Source organism: Meriones unguiculatus, chromosome 21, assembly GCF_030254825.1.
Source record: "Meriones unguiculatus strain TT.TT164.6M chromosome 21, Bangor_MerUng_6.1, whole genome shotgun sequence".
Classification (NCBI taxonomy): Eukaryota; Metazoa; Chordata; class Mammalia; order Rodentia; family Muridae; genus Meriones; species Meriones unguiculatus.
Genome location: NC_083368.1, coordinates 47,003,935 through 47,031,327, shown reverse-complemented (window position 1 = coordinate 47,031,327; position 27,393 = coordinate 47,003,935). Strand labels below are relative to the sequence as shown.

The window sequence follows — 27,393 nt, the reverse complement described above, 5'->3', positions numbered from 1 at the left end:
CCCCGATGCAGTGGTTCATGACCGAGAGAATTTATAGGTGAACTTTTAAAATAACACTGTTCTCACCATTAATATTGCTATCAACCCTTACCCCTGGTCAATTCATTTTCAGGATGGCTGGACACCAATTCACGCAGCTGTGGACACTGGAAACGTGGACAGCCTCAAGCTCCTGATGTACCATAGAATGCCAGATCATGGGCACTCTTCAGGTGCACAAGAGCCTAAATCAGGCTTGTCTGCCTGGAGTGGAGGAGTGAGCCCTACAGGTGCGTCTAAGCCTGTGGTTCCTGCAGACCTCATTAACCACGCTGACAAAGAAGGTTGGACAGCTGCCCATATTGCTGCTTCCAAAGGCTTCAAGGTACGTCTGCCAGCAGCTGGCCCCATCACCCGCTTGTGAACTTGATGAGTGACATAGTCACCTGTTATTGACTGGTGGGTTTAGGCTATGTAATTAGAAATGGAGTAACACGATTGCAGAAGACGGTAAGCTGCTGGCACAAACTGACATTCATTTCTCTCTAGAAGATATTTATGGTCAAGAATATAAAATTTTCAGTTTTTTTTTAAATTTAAGTCTTTCAATAAGATATACAAGAGAATTTTGCAATGCTTTATTTCACCTGTGTTAGGAAGGAAAGATGAGTATTAATGTAAGTCAAGGCCACACACTAAGCTAAAATACTGATGTCTAGCAGGAGGCTCAGAATGTAGGCTATTTTCTTGTGCTCTTCCTATCAGTAACAGTAGGCTTTACCAATAATGCCAGTAAGCCACTAGGAAGCTCTTGAGCTCAGGGCACTGTGCATGCTAATGTTTGCAGAGAAAATTTGTTCTTGGCTCTTAGACTAGCTGCAAGTATACAAGTTACACTTGTAGGATGAAGAGACAGGTGAGGGACAGACATCAGATCAGCACCTCATTCTGTGATGTGGAAGACAAGAGAGTATATCTTAAAGAATGGGGCTTTAGGTATATTCACTTGAGGAATGGGTCATTCTAAATGAGGTCGAAATCATTTGGGTTCCTGTAGACCTCTGAAAGAACAACTCAGGTAAATGGAAAAGGTAAAACGGAGGGAAAGTGGATAGCAGCCCCAACTGAGATAAGCAAACAGAAGTAAAATGACTCTAGGGAGGGGTGTCATTGTTGGTGTGGGAGCCTTCAGCAACGTGTGATAAGGGGCTTGGCATAAAGTTACCAGTGAATATACAGCCAGTGGGAAGTTCCAGAAAAATACGGTAAGCGGTCCTCCAGCTAAATTATTTAATTTAGCAATAGTATTTAGACCGCTTGGGATTTTGAATGGATTGATAGCAGGGAGAAGAGACTAAGTGGTGGAAGATGGTGGGAACAGTGGTAATAATGAGAATTATTGTGGATGGAAATGTTCAGGGTTGGGGCTGAGGATAACGTGGGTACAGTGCTTCTGCATGAATGTGGCGAACTGAGCTCTAATAAATAGCATCTACATAAGAGCCAAGCAAGGCAGCATGGAGGATGTGGAAGCAGACACATCCCAGGGCCCTTCTGCCTTCTGATCAGTCAGTCTAACAAGCGTCATGCTCAGAGAGAGCATGTAAATGTAGGGTGGAGAGCAAAGACGACACCCAGGGTCAATGTCTGGCCTTTACGCACACACATACACGTATGTATCCACACATATGTACACCCCTCCACACACAAACATAAACACACATACACATAAATAAATTTCCAGGGATGGAACACAGAATATACATGGAAAAAGGTATGGAAGGAAGGATAATATTCTTTCAGGAAAGAGCAAGGAGAAAGCATTGATTAGTGAGGTAGAAGGTGGTTTTGGTTATCCTTGAATTAAGTACTAGAGTCATTCATTCTACATGGAAGTACCTGTTCAGAACTGTTAGGTCTACTGAAGACACCAAGTACTTCACAGTTTGATCTTTACAAAGAAAGAAAAGAAGCAGCATGGTTTGTTCCAGGCTTGTTAGATTATGTTTTCCCACATTTTACTCCTTCACACAAAGGAAAGAAAAATTCTGAGAACTGCAATGTACGCAGCATTTTAGTGGAATGCAATAGCATATGGTGTAAATGTCTTTAGGGGACAAAAGTGGGAAGTATAAGTCACTTAAGTATGAAAAGGAAGAAACTCAGAGACTGGCAATCTTTGGTGACAAACTGGCAAATCTTTGTTGCTTACCTCACAACCATCTCTAAAAATTTTTTAAAAAAATTAAAAATAGATAAATCAATAAAATCTCTGTGAGATGTGGCAGGGAGTAGGTTATGACAACACTCAGCTCAGGCACAGAGCAGAGGGACAGCAGAGTATCCCTAAGGACCCTACCTCCCCCTCCCTGAGTGTTGAGCTAGCCTTCGGTGAGGGAGGCTGTTGCTGCATGGCCACTTCAAAGTGGACCCTCCTTAGCCCCCTAGTGTTGACGATCAAAGACGGCATATCCATTGATTTCCCCAGACCCTGCCAGCCATAAGTGTCCCTTCACTGTTGTGTAACAGAAATATGACCTCTTTCTTCTAGAATAGGACCCTTCTGTATCCTCTTATTTTTAAATGCGTAAGATCAATTTTTGATGTGATATTTTAAGGAATGATTGACAACGCGCACTGCTAAGCTGTTTAAATAATAGATTATTATTATTTCTTTCTTTCTTTCTTTTTTTTTAAGCTCTGGAGTGGGCATTTAATCTTCCATTTTGACCTCTTTATTTTATGATTAGGATGTCTAAGCCCAAGAGGGTTTAATAGATGGAAGTTGGGAATGAAGCCCAGATTTCCTGATTCCATTACTCTTTTTCACTTTACATCCTTCCTTTCTCGTCAAAAGCATTGTAAAAGATATCTGCATCACTTGTCTTAAACAATGTTTTCATTATGTCCAAGATAGCTTTTCCAGATTATCCGTTTATAATAAATCGCTAAGGCCAGTTTTCAGAAGCAATAAATCACAACTATCAGTGTGAAGTAGACTCATTTGACTCTACCTACAATAGGCCCTTAAAAATAATCTCCGTCAAGTCACACATGCTTTTCTAATCTGTATGGAGCTGGGAGTGTTGCTCAAGAAACTCAGAAACATACCTATCCCATATTCTCTCTCTTCTGCAGATCCTAGAGTTTTATTATTATATGTATCTGAGTGTGTGTATAGGTTATTCACCTGGATAAAAAACTCTATAGGGCAAGTTTGAAAGTCAGGCGTAAGAACACACATTTGGGACTTATTACTGCAAAAGCCACAGTTGAAGTTGAAAACTTGTTGAGCTCGATAGAAACAGGAGCTGATGGAGCCTGGGAATGACTAGTGTGAAGCCAGCAGGGAAGCAAACACCAGAGGAAAATACTACATGAGTCTGCAGGTTAGTTTTTATCGATTTGACAGGAATTAGATTCAGCTAGGAAGAGGGAACCTTGATTGAGAAGTTGCTTCCAACACATGGGCCTGTGAACCTGTGGAATATGCGTAGGGCATTACCTTGATTAGAGTTTGATGTAGGAGTCCTCCCTCCACCCCCCTTGCCCCCCACCCCCCTGTTGATGATGACCTACTTCTACCCCTTGCCTCCACACCCTGGCAAAGAAAGCAAACTGAGCAAGCCAGGAAGAGCAAGGCAGGAAATAGCTTTCCTCCATAGCCTCTGCTTCAGTTCCTGCCTCCAGGTCCTTGACTGGGGTTCCTTCCTTGACTTTCCTTCATAGTGGATTGTAACTTGTTAGCCAAAATAAACCCTTTCACCCCCAAGTTGCTTTTTGTCATCATGTTTTATCACATCAACAGAAAGGCAAACTAGATGAAGAGGGCAAAGGCAGACTTAAGAAATAGAGAGGGATTAAAAGAAAAAAACTGGGGGTGGTAGTGAAGATCAACAAAACTAAGCCTGTATGAAAATGACATAATGAAACTGCTCAGATTTCAGCTGAGAATTGTGGGATTTTAGAGCTTAAAAGGGCAGAGTTCACCCACTCTGGCCTCTGTACATTATATATGGATGAAGGAAGTGTTAGCAATTGGTTAAATTAATATCTCAAAGATGGCTCATGGAGAATTCAGTTCCCACATCAGCGACTGCCTCTTCAGAGTGCTGGTTGGTTTTCTTGTTGCTGAGTTTGTTCAGATAGCCACTACCTTCTAACAGCAGGAGACTGATCATCTCTGACAGAAGATTGAGCCAGGGAAAAGTCCTTCTTTGTTCCCCTTGCTTCCTGGAAATAGATAAAAGAACTTCTGAATGGAACTTCTCTTCTGTTGTGAGACCTTTGAGAAGTCAAGGCCATGCCAAAGAAATGAGATTGGATTTAAGCTCCTCTATCACTGATAAAAACTTATGTTCCCAGACAAAGCTTGTTTATTCATCTGCTTATCTGTCTCTATGGTTTTTAAATTCCTTTTGTTTTCTTTGTAGGTTTGTTTGAAAAATGGAAGTCTCTATAATTCATACTGATCTAGAACTGCCTCTGTAGCCCAGACTGGCCATAAATTTATAGTCAAGAGAGTTCCATATGCTAGGGTTGCAGACATGAGCCACCATGGCCAGTGTCCCAGAGCATTTATTGTTGGGAGGTTGTGTGAGCATGTTGCTGTGGGTGGGTCAGACTTCCAACTTACCTGTCACCAGTTCTGTAGCTTCCCGTCACTCCTTCTCTTCCACGGATCCCTGACCTTGCTTAAAATTTTTGGTATCCAATACTGCTCCTTTTCCCTGGGCTTCTAACACTGTCCCATCCTCGCTTGCCCTCTAGCTACACTCTAACAACTTCCAGTATCCATTCTAGGGACCTCCTCCAGTTTTTTGTTTCATTTTGTTTTTAACTAGGTCCTCTAGTTTTTTAGCTTCAATTTTCCATATTGCACAGAACTGTGTAACAGCTTAAATAGGGAAAAGTCATAGAAAATATCTAAAAGGTACCAAATCAGGAGAACCAGATACCATTTAAGATAAATGGCAGCATATATTTTAATTATGTGTATATGTGTGTATCTATATGTTTGAATGTGCACATGAGTTCAGGTGCTCATGTGCCAGAGGCTTCAGATCTGCCTGGAGCTGTGGTTTCTGGCTGTTTTGAGCTACCTAACTTGGGTGCAGAGATCTGAACTCAGGTCTTCTGTAAGAGCAGTAAGAGCTCTTAACACCGAGCCAGCTTTCTAGCTCTGAAATTTTCTTTTTACATTCTGTCATCATTTTCTTTTCCCCTTAAATTTTAATGGAAAAAAAAATGACACTGTACTACATGTAAACAAAGGAAGGATTTCCTTCCTCTTGTTTCAGAACATTAGGTGACATTGTTTAAGTGAGTGCTTGCTTATTTGGGGCACGAGTGATAGACTGGCGGAAACATACTGGGGAGATAAACACAACAGAGCTCAACCCCTCAACCAAAATGTGGACCTGTGGTACCTTCCGCTTACAGCTGTCACCTATCTGGCTTTAAAACTCCTTTCCCTCTGTCACTGTGTACTTTCTTCATTGACATCCCACAAATACAGTCTTTCAGGCTTTCAGAGTCTTGTCTTTACGTCTATTGAGTGTTCTCTGAGACTGTCCAGGAAGGTTATTCTGAGTTCTCAGGGCAGCTCTGTACCTAAGGAACCAAACATTTTTGTTGATTCTTCTTGCCCCAGTGGAACTATGCAGAGAGGGTGCTTACTCTCTAAACCTCTCTGCTCAGGGATGTGCACGATGGCCCCATTGATGACCATGTTTCCTTTTGATTCACCAAAAGGTTCAACATGATTACAACTGTGCTTGCTCATCTCTGTCTCCCTGAGCTGAAAGAAATACCAGGCTTCTGTGTCTAACCTGTCCCTCTTCCTCACTCCACGAGGTCAAAGGATCAACACCTGGATCCTTTGGATATTTTTCCTTACTAAATCAACTTTGATATTTGCTTCATGCATCCCTTCCTCATGACTTTTCTTCTGCTCTTTGGATGGATTGATTCTGTGCTTCATTGCAGGCTCCACCAGGGGTGCTATAACTTACCTACTTCATATCCTGAAGCTGGCTCTGTCACTCTTGAGGTAGGGCCTTCCCCTCAATATAATAATGGTTAAGCCCATTCTTACTGGCCTTAGACCAGTACAGGTACTTCTGCCATCTTTCCTGCCGTGTGCTGTGTGCAACAGACATGACCGACTGACCTCTCTCTGCCTTTGCCTTTACTGTTCCCAGACTATCAAATGGCTTCTCCACCTATTCTGGCCCTGTTGGCCTAGAAAATATCTTGGTTGATGTCTTGGGCTCAAGAGTAGGATGTTAACCAGAGGACCTGTTCACACCTCACTCACACAGTTCGTGCTTTATTGTAATTGTCTGCTCGCTCCTCTTCTTCCTCTTCTGTAAGCATTTCTTTTCTTTTTCATTTCAGCAGAAACTGTGGCTCAGAGGTAGCCTTGAAGCAATGGGTGACTGGACAAGTATGGTCCTTTTACAGCTGGTGGTTTCCTCGGTCTTGTCCTTCCCAGCATATCTTTCACAGTGCTCCCATCAGCTTTTAAAAGAGAGCTGACCAGAGCACTTTCCGTCCTGCACACAGCCCATCCCTATCCAAGATCTCCAAGGCTTCCTAGCACACAGCTTTACAGTTGCCCTCCGACAATTCTGTTTTGACCAATTCACACCTACATCTACCTTCCAGCTTAGGTTACTGTGTCTATCTTAATTGCCTCTGCTTCCCATAAAGCAGTGGGTACACCCACACCCAAAGGCTGTTCTCAGTGCTTAGGTGAGCATTATCTGTGCATTTGCAAACATTTTGTTTGTTTTGGCTTTCCTTCTGACCATTGAAAGTTCGGTCTCTTTGCCTTGACTTTGATTTTATCTCTCCCACTTTGAACTTCAAGTTTGTACTTTATCTCCTTGATAGCAGTACCTTGTTTCTGAACTTCCCATCACCTCTCACCATCTCTTCTGTTCTTTCTCTGTGGTAATGAATCCCTGCATTTTGCTCTGGCTTCGTGATCAGAAATGAAGATTACATTCTGACAACTGGGATGTGAGTGAAAATGAAGCCTACTACAGAGGTTGTTGGTCCCTGTGATAGCTGCTGTAGCTCTATAGGACTTCAATTTAAACTCATCCATCTGGACACCTGGGTAGGCAGCACTTGCCTGTTCAGGCCGGCTTCCAGAAACTGTTATCACAGCATGCTTCTTCATCATTCAAGTACCCTCCATTTAGAATCCAGGAAGACAGAAAGGTGGATTTTTTTTTTCTAACTTTCTGTCTCCCTACTTTTCTATAAAGTACAAATTCCCTGCTGTCACATCGGTACCTCCCTTGCTGTGGTTTAAATAAATGTGTTCTAAATGTGGTGGAAGCTTTTAAGACTTTTGAGGAGTCTTCTAGTCATGCAGGATCATTATTTTAAAGGGGATATTGGGAGCTTGACCTTTCCTGTTTGTTTCCTTTGCTTCCCAGTCAACATAAAGTTCTCAGCTTTGCACTCCATCATGTCCCTGCCATTAATTGCTACCTAGCCAAAAGCCCACAGCAACACAAGCAACTGACCAAGAACAGAAATCTCTGAAACTGAGTTCAAACAACCTTTTTTTCATTTTAAGAGTTCATGTTAGGTATTTGTTACAGTAATATAACACGCCAGCCCTTTCTTCTTTATATTTTCTCCATATGTAACATAAAAGAAATTTTTGTATGTATGTGCCTTGTGCATGTATGCGTGCTCATGTGTGTGAGTGTGGGTATATGCATGTCATGCAAGTGTGTAGCTATCAAAGGACACTTCAAGTGTTGGTTCTAGCCTTTTACCTTCCTAGAGATACTCTCTTATTTGTTACTACTTATACCAGCTTGACTGAAGTTCCAGTGTGTGTCCTGTCTCCGCCTCCCTTCCTACTCTAGGCATGCTGGGATGCATACTACCATATCTAGCTCTAAGGGAGGTGGGATCTAAACTTAGGTCTTCATGCTTGTTGGGTAAGTGCTTTACTACTGAGCTATCTCACAGCCCCATATCAATTATGACACTTTTTACTTTTCCATGAGACATGGGACTGGTACCTTACTTATCTTCAGAACTCATAATCTTAAAACAGTGTCCAGCCTAATACCTTACATATGTGTGCTTTAATAGTTAAATTAACACCATGTTGGTCACACACCACAGAGCAGTATTTCTGCCATTGGTACATAACATACATGATGATGGTCCCATACAATTACATTGCTCTTGACATTCAGCCATCTTAGGATGTAGAAGTGTAGTCTATGATGTTTATGTAGCATGAATGACCTGTCAGCACATTTCTCACAACATATCTCTGTAATTCTATGACTTCTGACTATTCTTGCAGTGTCAGAAACTGTGCTTGGACAGTAGCGTGTGCTCAGATGTTAGGTAGTGGTTGTAGTTGTTGGGAAGGGTCAGCTGGGTCAAAGCCTTCATCTAGTTTTGTTTCCCACAAGGTCTGCACAGGACTGTAGGATTAGGCCTGTAGCTGTGTTTGGATACTGTTATCCCTTTGGACACACCTTCCATGTTCTCTTCCAGAAAAAGGCAGAACTTCACATATTCTGTCCCTCTGCCCTACCTGCATGTCCTACAACTGGAAGTGGTCTGCTTTGAAGCCAGGGAACAAAGGATCTTAACTTGAGAGACTTGCAAATCTGTACTGTATCTTTCTATCCTTTAAAAAGTCATTTAAAGTGACATCACCTAAATTATCTACAGACTAATATTTGCTGTGAGCACTGACACCTTATCAGATAACTAACTATCGGGGCTGTTTTCTGCTTGTCAGTGTCTGTGTTGATTATAATAAATTATAGCTGCTAATGAACACTGGGAGCTTAGTTTATGCAAGCACCAAAGAGCTCTGTGCAGTGTTTGTTTAAGTCACGTGACAGTCCTATGAGAGACATTATTGGAAACTCAGACAAAGAAATTGAAGTAGGAATGTTATAAAAATCCATGCCTTGTGTGTAAATATGATCATACCCATTAGCATAATTAAAATCTAGATCTGCTTCAACTTCACTTTCTTTTGCAACAAATGCAAACTTGCAGAATAATTGTGGCTTTTAAAAAAAATCTATTGCTGTCCTGGAATTTGCAAAGTTTAGTTTTCATATTGCGTTCTATTGAAGCCCATTGAGCCATTGAGCTGGGGTTTTATCCAGGCTTCTTATTGGCTATATTCTTCACTTTCTGGCTTTATAACAGTTTTAGAAATAACAGCTTGGTAATCGTAGCTTATAAATATATGTTGCTTTACGTTAACACTTTAGCTTATTGATTTTCTAAGTCTGATGCATAGACCCATGAAAGCTAGACTTTGAAGATATAGCCCCTCCAACTTAAGCAAATGTCAGCAGAGAAAGTATCCCAGTATTTTTCATTGAAGGCAAGGAGAATTTTTTTCACTCAGGGGTCCCCTGACAGAGCTCCTCCTGTTTGTATGTCTTGGTGTGCATCCCATTAACACCCAAAAGGGTCCCCTCCATCACCTCTGCCTTCAGATCAACAAGGCTTCTGGTCACATTTCACTTTAATTGATAGCTCCGACTTCCTCTTTGCTTTTCTTTGTGGACTTGCCATTGTATTTTGAAGTAAGTTTTTGGGACAGTATGTAGCAGCTAGAACTCACACATGATCCTCTTGGGAATGCACATTGATATAGCCAAGGTGGGAAGTAATCTGAGTGTGCCCTAACATAGCACAGAGGTGTGGCCTGCTCTGCAGCAGTCCTATTCTCATGTGTATACCTGCATCTTCACCACAGGGCAGGCCCTGAAAAGTTCAGAGCAGAACCCAATTGTGCATCAACAGAGAATGAAGGAATAATTTGAGGCATGTTTATATCCAGGAATACCGCAATGTAATTCTTTTTTAAGTCAAATCCAATTATGAATACTAATACATAATACATACATACATACTACTAATACATAATTATTCATATTATGGATTAATATTAGAAATTATATTGAATAAAGAAGCTAAGGGTACCCACAGTAGGCTTTTGTTCATGCAGAGTTCAAAGATAAGCTGGAGTGATCACTGATATTAAAAATCAGAAAGTAGTTTTAGAGGTTGGCGGTTAAAGGTCAAGTAGGAGCATGAAGCAGGCAGAATGTTCCTCTCAAATTAGATACACATTACAGCCTCACCTCCCTGATAAATACTTGGGGATGTTGTACTGCAAGTGGACTCTGTTACAGGAAGGCTTTTGCAAAACAAAACACAAGTTCTACACCAAGAGTAGAGACGGGTGTGTAGAATGTCTGATTGGCAGTGCTGCAGCCATATTGCCTGACAGTGTCGAGGAGAGAGAACAGCTTTGGGAGTTGGGTCTCTTCTTCCATCATATGAGTCTTGAGGATCTAACTCACGTCATCAGACTTGGCAATTGATGCCCCAACTGGCTAAGCCATTTCACTTTCATTTTTGCCTTGCTTGTTGTTTGTTTGTTTTTATTCTTTTCTCTCTGCTGTCTCTCTCTATCCCTCCTTCCTTACCCTGCCCTCAAACCTTTTGCATAACTTGGGATAGCTTCTACCCTGATAGGTAAAATTACCCTGATAGGTAAGGGCAAGAGCATGTCAAGCCATATATGTACATACACACACACACACAAGCACACGCACCAGACAGGCCTCAAACTCTTCATTTTCCTACATTCACCTCCAAAGGATGGATATTACAGGACATGCCCAGCCTCCGACTATGAATTCTTGATCAGCTAGCTTGCCACAACCCCCTTGGGTTTTGCACTCAAGTGTATTGATTTGGACGTGGATATAATAGTGCTCTTGTCTTTACAGAACTGCCTAGAAATCCTGTGTAGGCATGGAGGGCTAGAGCCGGAGAAGAGAGACAAGTGCAATCGGACTGTGCACGATGTTGCCACCGATGACTGCAAGCATTTGCTGGAGAGTCTGAGTGAGTGATGTTCCAGCCTGCTGACCCTTCCGCACCATGGGGGTCTCCGGAGCACTGCGGAAGATCCCAGTGCAGCTCTAACGGACTCACCCTCTTAACTTCTTTTGAGCCTCAGTTATTGCAAAAACACTTTTGAATGTGTCACCTTTTTTCCCCCCAAGTAAAATTAGCTTGCAGAGGTCTTTGCATAAAAACAGTGCTGGCTCTTACTGACTGAGCCAAGAGAACAATCTAAATGATTGTGCCCTGCCCCAACCCTGGCTCTTCTGAGACACTAGATGCCCGGTGAGAAATCCCAACTGTGAGCTCTGCATCAGCTGATCTTAGGAGCCTGGCAAGAGGGTTGCCTCCCCGCCCTTGGTTACCTACCAGTCTGCAGATAATTGATGCTCTCACGGGGCTCCACCAGCTCTGCAAGTAAATGCTCCTCAGTGTATTTTATGAAAACTTCCCTTCTAGGCTTATGAATATGGAATGCCAGATTACTGATAATATTGTAACATATCAATTATCTCCCAATCTGGCTGTTAAAACACAATTTTCAGCAATTATTACTCTTTAGGATAAGCAAAAGTTTAAAATGATGTTTAAACCTCTAATTATATACTCAGATATGGATCCATCTTTATCTTCCCTTTCTTTACTTGCTTGCTTCCTTTTCCTTCCTCCCTTCTTTCTGCAATTCCTCACTCCCTTTCCCCTCCCTCTCCTCATTTCTTCTGTTTTTTATTCATTCCTTCCAGAGCTTCTCTGTGTAACATCCCCTTACCTGAAACTAAGTATGTAGACCAGACTGCCTTCAAACTCACAGTGATGCTCCTTCACTCAACCTCCAGAGTACTGAGATAATAGGGGTGAAGCTGCAGACCTACGTTCCCCTCTGTTGCACCCAAAAAGCGTACCTGCCCAGTTTGTTTGTTATTGTGGTTGGCAGATTTGGGAAGAAAGTATACATAAAGAATCTAGATCAAGTTGGCCTATCTGAATGCCTGTGGGGTAAATGGGTGGATTTTTAATTGGTGTAAGATGACCCAGGCCACTGTTGGCAGCGCAGGCAGAAGGTCATGATCAATATAAGGAAGTTATAAAATAACTGGGGCAAAGAGAAAAAGCAAACAAGGGTCCATGAAGTTTCCCCCTGCTCTTTACTATGGATATGAATCTGAGTTTCTGCCTTCACTTCCCAGAAACGAAGGACTGAAATATGGAATTATAAGCCAGAAACCCCATTCCTCTCCTATGTTGCTCTTTGTTAGGATATCTGTCACAGCAACGGAAACAAAACTAGATACCCAACACAACTGACAATTGGAAAATAAGATCATAACAACTTACTATACCTAGAGAATAATAGATATGATGTGAATTTTAGCTTTTGCCAGCCATTTGTTGAAACTAGATTGTGCAAAGTCATGTACAGAATTAGGAATATCTGTTAAAATATAAATCTACCAGTTGGAAGGTGAAAATGGTGGATCATATCTGGGATTGTAGCACATGGAGCCATGAGAACACCATGGGTCCCAAAGATGCAGAATGTAAAGTAAGCAGAACTCCATGATAGACAAACTGTAGTGCAGAAAAGAGGAAGCTCATGAGTCATTCCAAGGGGTCTACCCAGATACCTGCCAGATGGCATTGCCAGTACCCATTGCAGGGAAGACTTGTCATGCAGGAAGCAGACGTGGCTAATAAAGGTCAGCAGCCATTTGGATGTGTGAATTCGAGAAATCTGTGTCAAGTCAGCAGGAACTCTAGGGAACTGTATGAGCAGGACATGTATCTTTGACAGTCAGCAGTCTGTCAGAGACACTTAAAGTTACAGGACTGAGATGAGGTGAGGTCTCTGGGGAAGTGACAGTAAAAGCAGAAGACAGTTCTGAAACAGTCCATCATTAAAAGTCTTGACAAAGCAGAGGGGCTCCGGAGGAAGAATATTAAACAGAGAAGTACAGAGAGAGGTGTGTAGGGCCCAGCATCCTCTGTCAGGAGCAGAGGACATGTATGGAAGATGCTGGTGGTAAGATAACGGGACCAACAATTGGAAAATAAAATAATGGTAAATTGGTGGAAACCCTGTTTTAAAAAAGAAAAATTGCACATTTGGTTTTATATTTTAATTATTTTATTAAAATTAAAATTTCACTTGTCTTATATAATTTTTAATTTATTATTTGAGATTTTTCACACACACCTACAATACATCTTAATCATATTCACCACTACTCTCAACACATACTGGCTAACCTCACTTATGTCCTCCTTTGAACTTCATTTTCTTTCTTTCTCTCTCTTTTTTTAAAAAATAATACACCAAATCTAGTTATTACTGACCATGTAGGCATGGGGCATCCACTGCAAGCATTTTTTTTCAATATTAAAGTATACTACATAAATGCTTCACCATGTGAAAATCTTTAATAAGATTCTGTTCATTGAAATTTATGGATTCTTGGTAAAACAAAGTATAGCTGTGCTCTATCCTCTATGATTTTAGTACTTGAGTTTCTGAACATAGGTGGGAGGTAAACTCAAGGCAGTATCTGTGTAGAGACTATTACATGTTTACAATTTTAAATAATTGTTTTATTTATGTCTCATTAGGTGAACACTTTTCAGCACTTTCACAGAATGTCTCTAAAGTTTTCAACTTTGTTTTTGTAATAGAAATATTTATATTCCACAGCATGTTGAATATTAAAATTCATTAATTACAGTGATGAGATCATGAGACAAAATATTTAGGAAAAAAACACACGTGATTTTTAATGAATGCAAATGAGCTTGTGAGAACAGAAGTGCATGGGTTCTAAGCTCAGGCAGCTGGTATCATTCTGACTGGAAATTTAGCTGGAAACATCTGCTGTTGGGGTGGAGAGTGGAGTACAGTGGACCAGTAGAACACTAGCTTGCTGTGCACTAAGCCCCCGGTGCCAGAACTTGCAGGTACAGTGCTGAACAGTTATCGAATACTCCCTAGTATTACCATCTAACGCTGTGTGGAATTCATTACGTCTCTTACAAACAAAAAATAATTTACCCTCTATGACGATTCTATGTATATTTTCTGCATTTTGTGGAAGACATTGAGGGATAGCAAGATCGGGGCCACTTACCAAGTTTGCATGGAGAGGAGAAAGCTGCTTCTGGGCTCAGACTCAGGACTGTCTAACTCCCAGGGAACCCATCTAAGCCTACTGATCTTTGGAACTGTATCCTAACTTGTTCATGACATTATATAAAAAGATAAGGACAATATAGAGAACTCCAGATGGAAGGAAAACTCTGGTTTTCCCTCTTTTTCTGACTTTGCTTTCTTCTTCTCCACCTTCTTCTTCTTCCTCCTCCTCCTCTTTCTTCTTCTTTTGCCTCTTCTTTTGCCTGAGATTCTTGGTGAAGGGAAAAAGAATCAATGAAGTAGAAATGCCGAGATACAAGGAAAGATAAACGGTTCACTTTATGCTCCCAAAGAAACTGTGGGAGCATATTTTCCCACAATGTTTCCTAGAGACTAGAAGGCTCAGTTTAATGTTGAATAAGATAGCTGTCCTTTGATTTATTTTTTAAAATCTTTATATCTGCTTATTTTATTTAATCGCATTGTTTTTCTTTCTATCAAGGCTGTTTCTAAATCTCCATCTCCTTGTTCTCCTAACAGATGCTCTTAAAATACCCTTAAGGATTTCCGTGGGTGAAATTCAACCAGGCAACGATGGTTATGAGGACTTTGAATGTGAACACACAATATGCACTTTAAATATCCGCAAACAGACATCATGGGAAGACTTTTCAAAAGCAGTGAGTCAAGCACTGACAAATCATTTCCAAGCCATCTCTTCTGATGGATGGTGGAGTCTGGAAGATGGGACGTTTAATAACACTCCTGACTCCTGCATCGGTCTCGGCACCAGCAGTATACAATCCATCATGCTAGGTATAAGCAGCCTTGAAGTGAAGAGAAAGTTAATCGTCCGGGTTTATTTGTGTTTGTGGGCTTCGTAGCCTGATCGCTCACTGATGAAACACATTCAAGGTTTGCTTGTGGCAGCTGCCAGTCCTGAAAACCTTGAACCTCCACAGTGAAGCCATTACATAATGTAGCCTGTTACTATAAAAATGCTTTGATGCCTCAAGTAATGCCAGAGAATCAGTAGCTTGAAAGCCCTTGATGAGGCTTTGTTGTTGCACTTGTACTCCATCTACGTCCAAGAAACTAACCACAGTACAGATGCTTGCTTACACGTAGCTTGTGCACACCACAGTACAGGTGCTTGCTTACACGTAGCTTGTGCACACAGCTCAGGATTTGCTCGCAGGCTCTGCCGGTTGCACTGCCCTATGACAACACCCTGTCCCCAGGCAGGAGCCCGGCCTGGTCTAGAGTTGAAAGAACCCTTTAATGAAGATCTGTTCAAGGCTTCCACATGGGATAGGTCATGGTGCTAACTGCTATTTCCACTGACAGACATTACAAAGAACTTAAAAAGATGAGATCTGTTTTCTGTTGCGCACAGCGAGTGCTCACGAGATATGCCCTGTCCGTGGCTGCCTTATTTTTCTTCTTAGATCCAAATTAACGTCTATGAGAAATCCTCTTTGCAAGGTGTTGCCACTTCGTGAGAAGTCCACACCAAAGCCATGCTGGATCATAACTAGGTATTACAGGACACACCCAAAGGTACATGACTATTGAACAAAGCAGTCAGAATTCAAGTCATTGGTTTCCTGAGAGGGAAACACGCATGTCTAGCAGTCCAACAGAACCATGTTTAAACAGAATGGGCAAAGTGAGGGAAAGGCAAGTTTTTACTGTTGATTTTATATATCAGCTTGCAACAGAAGGTGCTTTTTTTTTTGAAGCTTGCTCAGAAATGCAGGTTCGCTTTAAACTACATTCCCACCAGCTTTAGAGTAACTTACTATGACAACTTTGGAATAAGAGTTAAAATGTGGAACTATCATTTTATAATTTTTAAATTTTGTGAAGGAAATAAGGCGTGAGGGACTATCAGGAGCACATTTGGCCCACCTAGCACAGTATGGTAAAGAGCCTGGCTTCGTGCTGAAGCCTGATACATGAAGAAAAGACCGAGTGTCCTGAAGGAAGCAGTCCTGTGCCTGCTGTTGTCCAGCTAATCTGGAAACTGGTGACAGTGAGTGGATGTTTCCAATAGCCGATGAATGTGCTTTTGGGAACAGTGGGTGCCAGATGGTTGATTCATGCTTATCACAGAGTTGTAGCACGCCCAAGTATGTTTTTAGTTCTAAAAGTCACTGAGTTTTCTGACCAGGAGGCTTAGCTTAGTGCATGTCTCTAGCCAGTTTATAATTGGTGTCATTTTTCACATTCGTAAGTGAATGCTTTGAGTCACGATTAAAGGGACTTCAGGTCAACTGATATGCAGAAGGCCTGTCAGTTCGTACAAGTTTTGGGGTTGTGCTGAGACAGAAAATCTGAAATAGTTGGTCTGAGATCCTGAAACAACACCAAAAAGTTCTGGAAATTTTGCTAGAAAGTGACCTGAGACTAGATGGTGAAGGATCAGATGTTCTTCAAAGTGCTGGGACTTCATGAAGCAGGCAGTAGTTTAAGGATATAAGATTTTTGAAAACATAACCTTGGAAATATGTGGATATATATTGTTCCTGAGATATTTCCATCCATTGCCGTTTTTTAAAAGTCTAGATACTAAACACCTTTCCCTTTGACCTTGAATAAAAATGTCCTTGGGGAGTTAATTGCCCTTTGGATGACCTCTACCTCTGTCCTTGGGAGCCCTGGATTGGTTAGCATCTCACAGAGGAGAATGGGTTTGCCGTTATGAAAGAACCATTTAGGCTCTCCTTGACACTCTATTTCCCGTTCTTAAACTAGGAAGTACGCCATGGGCACCCGGTCACAGCTTCTCCCAGTCTCCGTGGGACTTCATGAAGAAGAGGAAGGTGGAGAAGGTCGCTGTGCTTTTGTCAGGTAATAAGTGATATTCCAGTACAGTGCTTGAGGAGCGAGTGCCTCCCAGAGGGCTCTAACAGGGCCAGTTCCCAAACCTCAGTGGTTCGGTCTCCTCACTTCCAGCAGCACTGGCACATCTCCTCCAGCGGGGTGGCCATCTGAAGTATCTGACTAAGCGGGAGGGATGACTTAGAAGTCATGTTTCTGTCACCCTTGGTTATCTCTGCCCCGCTCACAGGTTCCCGCTGCTCTCATTATGTCCCTCATTAGAAACGACCTAAAGGCAAACCGGCATGCTGCTGGAAGTGACAGGCCATGTTAAAGGAGGAATGTCTGTGTTACTGTCAGCTACGCTGTACGCCTGCTGTGATTGTTATAATGGTACACATCGAAACTGAGAGAGTGCCCGCTATTTTCATTTTGTGATTTTATTTTTGACATGAGTGTGATGACACTCAAGGGTCATAGCAGTCCAATAAGTTGTATCTTTGCTTACTTCTAATTTGTATACAAAACTGAGTCTCGGATTTTCTAATGTAATGTCTAGTTTATTAGCATATGGTGTATTTACTGTTTCTCAGCCATGGCTTATAAAAGGCTCTTTGTTCTTCATGTATCTCCCATACTAACAAGTAGACTTTCAAAAAAAAAATAAGTGTTGACTAAAAATGTTATGGTCTGATTTATATTTATGACAGTTTTCTATAACATTGATTGTCCACCCTAGAAAACATATTTCATTTCAACCAGTGTGTTGAGAGAGTGACAGAGCGTGGGTGGGGACAGAGACTAAAGAGAGACCCTGGACTTGTACATCGATATCAGGCTAAAGCTCTCCAAAGACTGGCTTATCTGTCGGTTTGGGCTAACAAACAGTGAAGCACTGAGCCCACGAGCCTGCAGGCCCAGCTCCAGAGTTGCAGCTGGACTCTGGGGGTCCTGGCCATGATTGATAAACAGGTCAGTGGGCCTCCTTCAGGGAGACAAGGATCAACTTTGCAACTTTCAGGTTCCCAGGGCCACTAGCTGGTTAGTAACCAGTCACCAGTAAACAGGTGTCAAAGTCACTCTGATGTTTTTTAGCCAAATGTCAGCTCCTGTAAGTCCACAAGTATCCCTTTTCCTTCATGGTAGCTTGTGGTTATGTGTTCATCATCTGTACTTAACAAGGAAAGGCCAATTTTCTTCCTCTGTGTGTATTTCTCATAGGTCCTCAAGAAGGCTGCCTGAGTAGCGTGACTTATGCATCCATGATTCCACTTCAGATGTTGCAGAACTACCTCAGGCTGGTATGTTGACACTGTCGTCACCACTACCGCAACATCCATTAGGTGGTCTGTGTGGATAAGAGAGGGAGCCCATGTGGATAAGAGCCGACCCACTGTGCGCTCTGGGTTTTGGTGTTGTTTTCCCCAATGTCCCCCTCCTTGGTATACTGTTCATCTCTGGCCTAGATTTCTGTTACCATGATCCAGATGTCTATTCCTTTGACCCAGAGAGATTACCTGTGATTACTAAAGTGCTTTAACTTGGGTAGCAACTTGTTGTCTGCTCCTTAACAAGGATGTGCCCGCAAATCATGGGCCTAAAAAGGAGCAGACATGTGTAGTAAGATGCCTTATTATAAGCTCTTTTTCTCCATTTATTAATTTACTTAATCACTTTACATCCTGACTGTAGCCCCAACTCCTCTCCTCCTAGTCCCTCTCTCACATACCCTTCCCCTCTCCCTCTCCTCAGGGAAGCAGCAGGGTCTTGGAGGAGGGATGTCCTCCGTTGGTACCAACCTGCCCTGGCAGAACTAGGCTCATCCTCTCCCACTGAGGCCAACCAAAGAAGGCTGTTTAAGGGAATGGGAGCCAACGGCAGGCCTAAGAGTCAGAGAGGGCCCTTGCTCCAGTTGTTGGGGGACCCACCTAAAGACCAAGCTGCACATCTGCTACATATGTGTAGGGGGCCTAGAACCAGTCTTAGCATGCTCTTTGGTTGGTGGTTCAGTCTCTGTGAGCCCCCATGGGACCAAGTTAGTTGACTCTGTAGGTCTTCTTGTGGAGTCCTTGACCCCTGCAGCTCCTGCAGTCATTCCTCCAATGCTTCCATAGGACTCCCCAAGCTCTGTCTACTATTTGGCTGTGGGTTTCTGCATCTGTTTCCATCAGCTGCTGGGTCAAGCCTCTTAGAGGAGTTATGGTAGGTTCCTGTCTGTAAGCATAGCAGAGTGACATTAATAGAGTCAGGGACTGGTTCTCCCCCATAGGATGGGTCTCAAATAGGCTCCGTCTTTGTTGGGCCACCACCCTGAAACTTTGCTCTATCTATAATTTAAAGTTAGGTAAATAAGTTCAATCAGTTGGACTTTTTTTTTATTTGGCCCTTCTCGCAGAAACCAAATAACTAGAGGTTTAAAAGGACTGAAGTTTTTTGATGCTGTTTGTTTGTTTGTTTGTTTGTTTGTTTGTTTGTTTGTTTTAACTTGCAGCTGGGGAGGGGGACATCTAAGATGGCAGCTCCAAGTTCTTAGCACCGTATCCACCTGTTACTGCTCACAAGCCCATGAACCAGAATTTTAGGTGGTGCCTCTACTGAGCTGGCCCATGTGTCCTGCTGAATGAAGTATAGCCATGTTCCCTGCTGAAACTAGGCAGTGTGTTACTAATAGGAAGAAGAGGAACATGAATATCAACGATAGCAGTAAATTCAGACAGAAAACAGACAACGGTGGCAGGCCTGACCCGGGAGCACTTTCCGCGAGCGGCGTCAGTGTGAACGCCCTTGTGTGTGCGTTTGTGTATATGCGTGTGTGTGTTTGTGTGTGTGTGTTGGGGTGTTGTCCCTCCAGGCGGAGCCCCAGCTTGGAGCTGCCTCCTGCCCCTTGCAATGGTGGCATCCATTACGTATTTTAGGAGATTTAGGTAATATACCAGGTGTTTTTACTTGTCTTACTTATTCATAATGTCCCTACAAAATCAAAATGTTAATCAAAATTAAAATGTCACTTACATTTTAAATAAGTAAGGCAAAGAGAGATTAAAACGATCTTACAACCAAAGAGACACACATAGTCATAGATGGAACCCAAATTGTGGAAGTGCCTCAGGTACCCTGTGTCTGTGTGAGATCTGCTGAAACTGACATAGATAGCATAAGACAGTGAGTAAATGAAAGCTCTGCTGGCTCCAGCCTTTTACAAATAGTTTGACTGTGACTTTTATACAAATTGTTTCCGTTAGATCTAAGTTAATGTTTCTGTAAAAGGACTATGTACTGATAAATCTGGGCTCAAAGTCTGGACCCAAATCGTACTATGAGGCAGATAAAGCTTAATCAGGCCTCTCTGGGACACTTCCACTTTTCTCTCTTTGCTTTTAATTGTTCCTTTTCCCCCAAAGCATCAAATATACCCAAGAGAAAGAGCTCCAGTTTATTCCTTTACTTAAAAGAGAGCTGAGGGTTTGGCCCCCGATGGTCAGGAATATGAGCCTCAGGCTGCAAGCATAGCCACCTCCTCTCCTCATCTCCCAACTTCTCTGTGTTAAGCAAGGTTTTGACCAAGGGCTTACCGGTTTCAATCCAAAAGTATGACAAATTTAAAGAGCTGAGTAGGCTTTATGTCTTAGGGCTACTGTTACTATGATGAAACAGCATGACCAAAAGCAATTTATGGAGGAAAGGGTTTCTTTTGCTCACGGTTCCATATAATAGTTTATCATCAAAATCAATGAGATCAGGAACCTGGAGATAGGAGCTGATGCAGTGGCCATAGAAGAGTGCTGCTTACTGGCTTGCTCAACCTGTCCTCTTATGGAACCCATCACTACCAGCCCGAGTGTGGCCATATCCACAATGTGGTGGGCTCTCCGCTAAGAATCACTAATGAAGAAAATGCTTCACAGGTGTGTCTATAGCCAGAGCTTATGGAGACAGCTAACCCCCTTTTCATCTTGACAATAAACACATCACTTCTCAATTAGAATGTTTCCTTTTACTTTAGTGGTTCTGGTTTCCTGTTAATCACAGCCAATTTTTCAGCTTCAGCTGATCAGACACCACAGATTCTTCACACAAAAAGCCAGGTAGAGTCTTTGTTTCCCTCTGAAATTTCACAAACCAGACCTCTCTCCTCTGTCCTGCTCTCAACATTTGTGTCTTCCAAGATCCTAGAGATCAACCCTCTGTGTTTTCAATACTCAGTGGCTTTCCTAGCCTAGAGTTCCAAAATCCTTCCCCAGTCTTCCCAAAACAACATAGTCAGGTCTGTCATAGGAATACCCCACTCCTGGTACTGGCTTGTAGTTAGGATTAATATCCCTGTGATTAATCGCTATAACCAAAAGCAACTTGGGGAGGGAAGAGTTTGTTTCACTCACAGTTGTGTATAACAGTTCATCATCAAGAACAGCAAGGGCAGTAACCTGGAGGCAGGAGCTGATGCAGCAGTCATGGAGGAGGGCTGGTTTGCTTAGCCTGTGTTTGTTTGTTTGTTTGTTTGTTTACAGAACCTAGCGCTATCAGCCCAGGAATGGCCCCACCCACAACGGGCTGGGCTCTCCCCCAAGAATTACCAATTAAGAAAATGGCTTACAAGGTTACCTACAGCCTGATCTTATGGAAGCATTTTCTTAATTGATGTTTCCTCCTCTTGGATGACTCTAGCCTGTGTCAAGTTGACATAAAACTAGCAAGCACACTTTATTTTGTAACACTTCATTCCATTAAGCAGAAATACACTCCAGTGAGCTGACAGGGAAGTATGATTTTGTAAACATAGAAGAGCTAAAACTAAGGCAAGAAGATTGCTGTAAATTTAAGGGCAGCCTACAAAAGTGAGGCCCTATTGCTAAACAGAAAAAAAAAGAAAAGACTGATTTTTATTTGACGTTAGGGACCAAATATGATATTGGCTTTTATAGTTTCAGTAAACTAATGTATATGCTATGTGACTTTGCATATATAAAAATTATAATTTCTTTATGTTTACTCTATAAAGAGGAACCTCAAAAAATGGGCACAAATCTCAAAATAGAAAGGAATGCAGGTTTTTTTTTTAATATCTCAAATACAGATTTCTAGATCATTCATACATTCTAACCTCATTGATAGGTCTTCTCAAATTTCAAGCATTACCAATTATTGTTATTAGTTTTGTGCTTTCTCATCAAATAATGTACAGTTGCATGGCTACTGTTTCAAATACGCACCTCACATACCTGTGAGTGACTTTTGAGGCTGGTAATAGAACAAGTTCCGGATAAGTTTATGTGACTAAGTTGACAGTAACAGACTTTCGTGCCTCAAAGACAGTAAATAATTTCTTTGAAATTGTGTGTCAAAAGAGGTCAAAATGAAATGCCTAGCTGTAAAGCATGTAATTTTTAAGAGACAGCTATCCCAATTTTATTGGCACAGTAAAGTCCTTTTCTTTTTCCAGTCTTTTTTGTAGTTAATGTTTCAGCGTAGCTGGCCTGAAACTGTCTCTGGGCAGCACTCTTACTGAGACTGTGTCTGACAAACAAAAATTGACGTTTTATTGCCTAAAAATACCGCAGATCGGAAGACACATTTCAGTTGCCTCCTGCACAGCAATGAACAGCTCTTGTATTAATTCCCATTAGATGGAAACGCATTGTGGGGTGATGGGAATGAAAGAAGGGATGGGCCATCATTGAGAGTGCTTGTTCCCAGAATCACTGTGCTTTGCAGAGCCCCTTAATGACATGTGATGTGTGACCCCAACAGGATGTAAAAGGCACAGGAATAAATCAGATTAGTATCAAACATGGTAACGAGGCCAGGGTCCCTTTACTAACAAGCCAAAGTGTCTCACTGTAGCAGAATAATCCTGGTGACTGACTCAAGCTATAATTTTAGAAGCTGAATTTGATCTCAGTTTTTCAGATTTCCTTTCAACACAAAATCCTTTCTAATGGCAGCCCCCTCCAAAACAGTATTAGGTTGCCTATCAGTCTGTCTCACTGTAGCTCCCTCTGCTGGAAGCATGAAGCATGCAGCATGGTTTTATACCTAAGAGTTTGACATTTGGAGAAATGTGACAGGATAATTCTGAAATGGATGAATTACTTTCTTGACACTGATTTTCATATTATACCATTCTCAATGGACTAGCTATAATTTGATTCAGTAATTAATTTTGGTGGATTTCAAATGATAATCAATATAAGTATATATCATTTTGATCAAAGGAAAAAATCAACAGAGGAATTGGGAAGATCATTATCGGAAAGTATGTGTAAAACCACAAATGACCAGAAATTCTTACATTTCTTGTCTCCTTACCTACACAGTAAGCTTGTTTGCATTCTATGGTACCTCATGGGAGATATTCTAAAGCATAATCATAAAGAGTTTACTGCTAGTAAAAGGTCCTTTCAATAAATTTTAAATTTTTTCCTGTTCTTTGCACCCTAAAAAGTTTATGTGAAAACAGATGAGGTGTTGGCATTGAAGATAGCTTATCTCGGATGCTGGAACCTTTGCTGTCCAGTGATTTCAGAATCAGCCTTCAGGAAGTGTAGACGGCTTGACAGGGGAGCTGTAATGAATAGAGCACTCTTGTTTTCAGCAGTGAAACAAGATTAAATTGCAAGGCCAGCTGAAAATCTCAGGGGTAAAATGTTCCGTAAATCCTGGAAATCTGTATCCCATTTCACTGGTGTGAAACAATCCGTTCTTTGTGGAAGAATTTCTGTTCAGCCGTTCATAGCGATTTGGGATTAATTTGGAGAACTGTAGAGTTCTGGTTTAGAATTGCACCTGGATAGCAATAGCTCGTGCACAGTTTACCAGTAAGGTGCTTTTTGAAAAGTGACAAAACCTCAGACAAACAGAACTGAGGTCTCCATTAGCGAAAACCTGAGACTTCCAGACTGCCTTTGGAGTATTAGGCTCACTTCTCTGAGGCCTCCCTGAAATTAGTTAGGAAACACCCCTTCTGTATCATCTTCCCAGTGATTCAATACTATGAGATTGATACCAGTGGTGGGGGGGGGGGGGACTGAGCAGCTAGGCTCCAGTTTTGCTGCACAGTGAGAGTTTCATCTACTTTGTCATTGTGAATCCTTTCACATCCATCAGAAAATGTAGAGACATCTTAGGCAAGAAGTTGATGAAGCTCAGTGAGACCTTGCTGAATCCCAAAAGTTGTGTTATTCAAGGGGACGTTCGTGGGGCTGGTGAGGAGCAGCTGTACTTCATCCTTGGGCACTTACCTGTCTTGATCAGGATCCTGCAACCATTGCTGGATCCTACAGTTTAATCAGTGACTTATAAGCATGAGTCTGTCATCCACACAGTGAACCAAGGGGCTTCAGCCAGCAAAGCGTAGCCCAGTTGTGGCACCCACTTCTTGTGTTATTGTAACAAATTCCATGTGGATTTTCAGCGTTTAAACAATAAAAATGTGATTGCTATACCTGTAGGAAAATACTGCCATTCTGAACATGCTGCTTTGACAAATGTAATAGACTACGTAGCATACAGTAGAGATTTAGTCACACTTCTGGAGGCCAGGATGTTCAAGACCAAGGCACCAGCCAATACAGTGAGGTGAGGGTCTGTTTCTTGGTTCTAGATAGTATCTTCTTAGTGTGGCCTAATGTGGTAGGAAAGGCAAGAGGTTTGCTCTGCTGCATTTCATAAGAGTACTGATACCTCTTGTTCTAATTAGGGTTACTATTGCTGCCATGACCAAAACAAGTCTGGGAGGAAAGGGTTTATTTTGCTTACAGTTACACTATTCATCATTGAAGGAAATCAGGGCAAGGACTCAAACAGTGCAGGAACCAGGAGCGGATGCAGAGGCCATGGAGGAATGGTGCTTATTAGCTTGTTCCTATGGCTTGCTCAGTCTACTTCCATTTCTTTCCTGGAGTGTTTCCTTTTTAAAAAATATTAATTGCAGTTTATTCACTTTATATCCCACTTTATAGTCCCTTCTCTTATTCCCTCCCAATCTCACCCACCCTCCTTCATCTCCTCCCATGCCCCTCTCCAAGTCCACTGATAGGGGAGGTCCTCCTCCCCTTCCCTCTGACCCTAGCCTATCAGGTCTCATCAGGACTGGCTACATTATCTTCCTCTGGGGCCTAGTAAGGTTGCTCCCCTCTCAGGGAGAGGTGATCAAAGAGCTAGCCACTGAGTTCATGTCAGAGACAGTCCCTATTCCCATTACTAGGGAACTTACTTTGATACTGAGATGCTATGGGCCACATCTATGCAGGGGTTCTAGATTATCTCCATGCATGGTCCTTAGTTGGAATATCAGTCTCAGAAAAGACCCCTTTGCCCTGATTTCTTGGTTCTGTTGCTCCTTTTGTGGAGCTTCAGTCCCTTCTAGGTCTTTCTATCTCCCCCTTCTTTCATAAGATTCCCTGCACTCTGCCCAAAGTTTGGCTACTTTCTTATATAACCTAAGACCACCAGTCCAAGGACAGCACTACCCAAAATGGGCTGGGCCCTCCCACATAAATCACTAAGTAAGAAATTTCCCTACAGGTTTGCATGTTGCTTGATCTTATGGAGGCATTTTCTCAATTGAAATTCCCTCCCCTGAAATGACCCTAGCTTATGTCAAATTGACATAAAAACCAGCTAGCCTAGCTCTCAAGGGCACCATTTCCTAATTCTATCACTTTAGACCCAGCCAGAATTTCTATATATGAATGGGAGAGTCAAGTACAGTTCCTAGCCAAAGAAATAGCTGCCCCTCAAAAAAATATGAGCAATTCTCCAGAATACAAAGAGATAAAATCTCTGTGAAATCAGTGTAAGAAAATTGTAGTAAAATCTACCCTAGGATTACTAATAAGTGTTTAAAAGAAGTTGGGTGAAATAAGGAACTAAACAAGTAAATAAAAACTACTGTGGTGTGAGGGTGTATTCAAGCCAGCAAAGAGAAAAACTGTGATAGTGAATATTGAGTGTTGTATAAGACCATCGCAAGGAGCTCTCTCAACATGTCAACCGGAAGGTCAGAGGTATAGTGATGGCATGAGATGACATGTGGCCTCACAAAGACCAGAGAGAAGCATTGTAGATATTCCTTAGAAATAGAAAAAAACAGTAGATATTACCAAACCATAATGAGAAAAATTTCCTAGGTCAGCTAAAAAGTAAAAATAAAAGGCCCGACTTTATGGATTCTATTTAAGATTGAGATTAAAAGGCAACAAATAGAAAAATTTTGTCAACACTCTTAATAACAGGTATGATCCCATACATTCTTCAGGATTTCCACTCATAAGTACAAGTGAGAACAATTATTCCTCAGTAATCTTTAATTTCAGTCCCCCCCCCCCAGGATTCTTATGGTACTGTAACATCTCAGCCGAGAAACAGAACTGTACTTTCCAGAATATTCTCGTTTCTGGTGAAGTCCGTGTTTCAGTCTTGCTCCTTGCCTGCCCATCTGCCGTTGGCTTGATAGGCCACCAATACCACAGAAGATAGCCTTGCCATTGCTGTGTTCATTCTATGGTTCTCAGAACCTTATATTCTACATATAAGCAGCTACAGCCACTATTGTACCTCGTATAGTATTATTAGTAAGTTTGTATGGAAGGCTTGCCAATAACAGAACAGTATTTAACTTCAGGGGAAATTCACTCATGGCTTTCAGAAACATTGTCTTTCATACCCTAACGCCCAGTCCCAAGCTCGTCATCGGGGGTCCTCTGAAGAATGAGTCTCTTTAGCTCATAGCATAACAACTGGCAGGCAATCCTTTGTGTGTAGTCCTACCCTAAACATACTCCTGTAGCTTCTGTAGGCACGTTTGAGTGTCCTGGGGAAGGGGAGGCACAGTTCAAGTTTTAAAGGACTTCACATGTCTAGTAAATGCTGCTGTTCTCTAGTAGCTTTCTTCTTTGGGATGCCTGATGATAACTGGGAGCTCTGTCCTTGTGTACCACCATTTCCCTTGTGAAACCAGAAGCTTCACCTAGGATTCTTCTTGGTTTGGAACAGGTTGAGCAGTACCACAATGTCATTTTCCATGGCCCAGAAGGAAGCTTGCAAGACTACATAGCATACCAGCTTGCCCTCTGCATGAAGGTATTGAGATTTTTCTCACCATTTCATTTTCTTTGAAAACTGAGGAGAATACAGAACTAATATTCCTATCTTGTTATCACAGCACAGACAGATGGCTGCAGGATTCCCCTGTGAAATAGTGAGAGCCGAGGTGGATTCAGGTTTCTCCAAGGAACAGCTAGTAGACGTGTTTGTCAGTAATGGTAAGACCCTTTCAGAGAGCTGCCTGTGACTCAAGGGCGTGTCCTTCACTGAAGCTGTTTCAGGGAAATAACGTTTATAATTGTTCAACTTTTTAAAAACTGGTTTTTCGAGACAGAGTTTCTCTGTGTAGTCTTAGCTGTCCTGGACTCGCTTTATAGACCAGGCTGGCCTCAAACTCACAGGGATCCACCTGCTGCTTCTTTCCTGAGTGCTGGGATTGGCGGCGTGCACCACGGCACACATCCAGTTGTTGGGTAGCTATGGGGTGAAAATCAGGA

The 27,393-nt window shown here is 42.0% G+C and overlaps 1 protein-coding gene across 3 annotated transcripts in view; it reads left to right on the top strand.

The window, feature by feature from the left end:
- Cttnbp2 (cortactin binding protein 2) overlaps positions 1–27,393 on the top strand; it is a 150,963-nt gene that overhangs the window by 90,198 nt on the left and 33,372 nt on the right. For all 3 annotated transcript variants that reach the window (XM_060373970.1, XM_021659355.2, XM_060373971.1), the window contains 7 exons: positions 113–364; positions 10,794–10,911; positions 14,570–14,845; positions 16,787–16,882; positions 18,074–18,153; positions 26,846–26,932; positions 27,015–27,114. In XM_060373970.1, the coding sequence (XP_060229953.1) occupies positions 113–364; positions 10,794–10,911; positions 14,570–14,845; positions 16,787–16,882; positions 18,074–18,153; positions 26,846–26,932; positions 27,015–27,114 (1,009 nt within the window). The remainder of the gene's footprint in view (positions 1–112; positions 365–10,793; positions 10,912–14,569; positions 14,846–16,786; positions 16,883–18,073; positions 18,154–26,845; positions 26,933–27,014; positions 27,115–27,393) is intronic.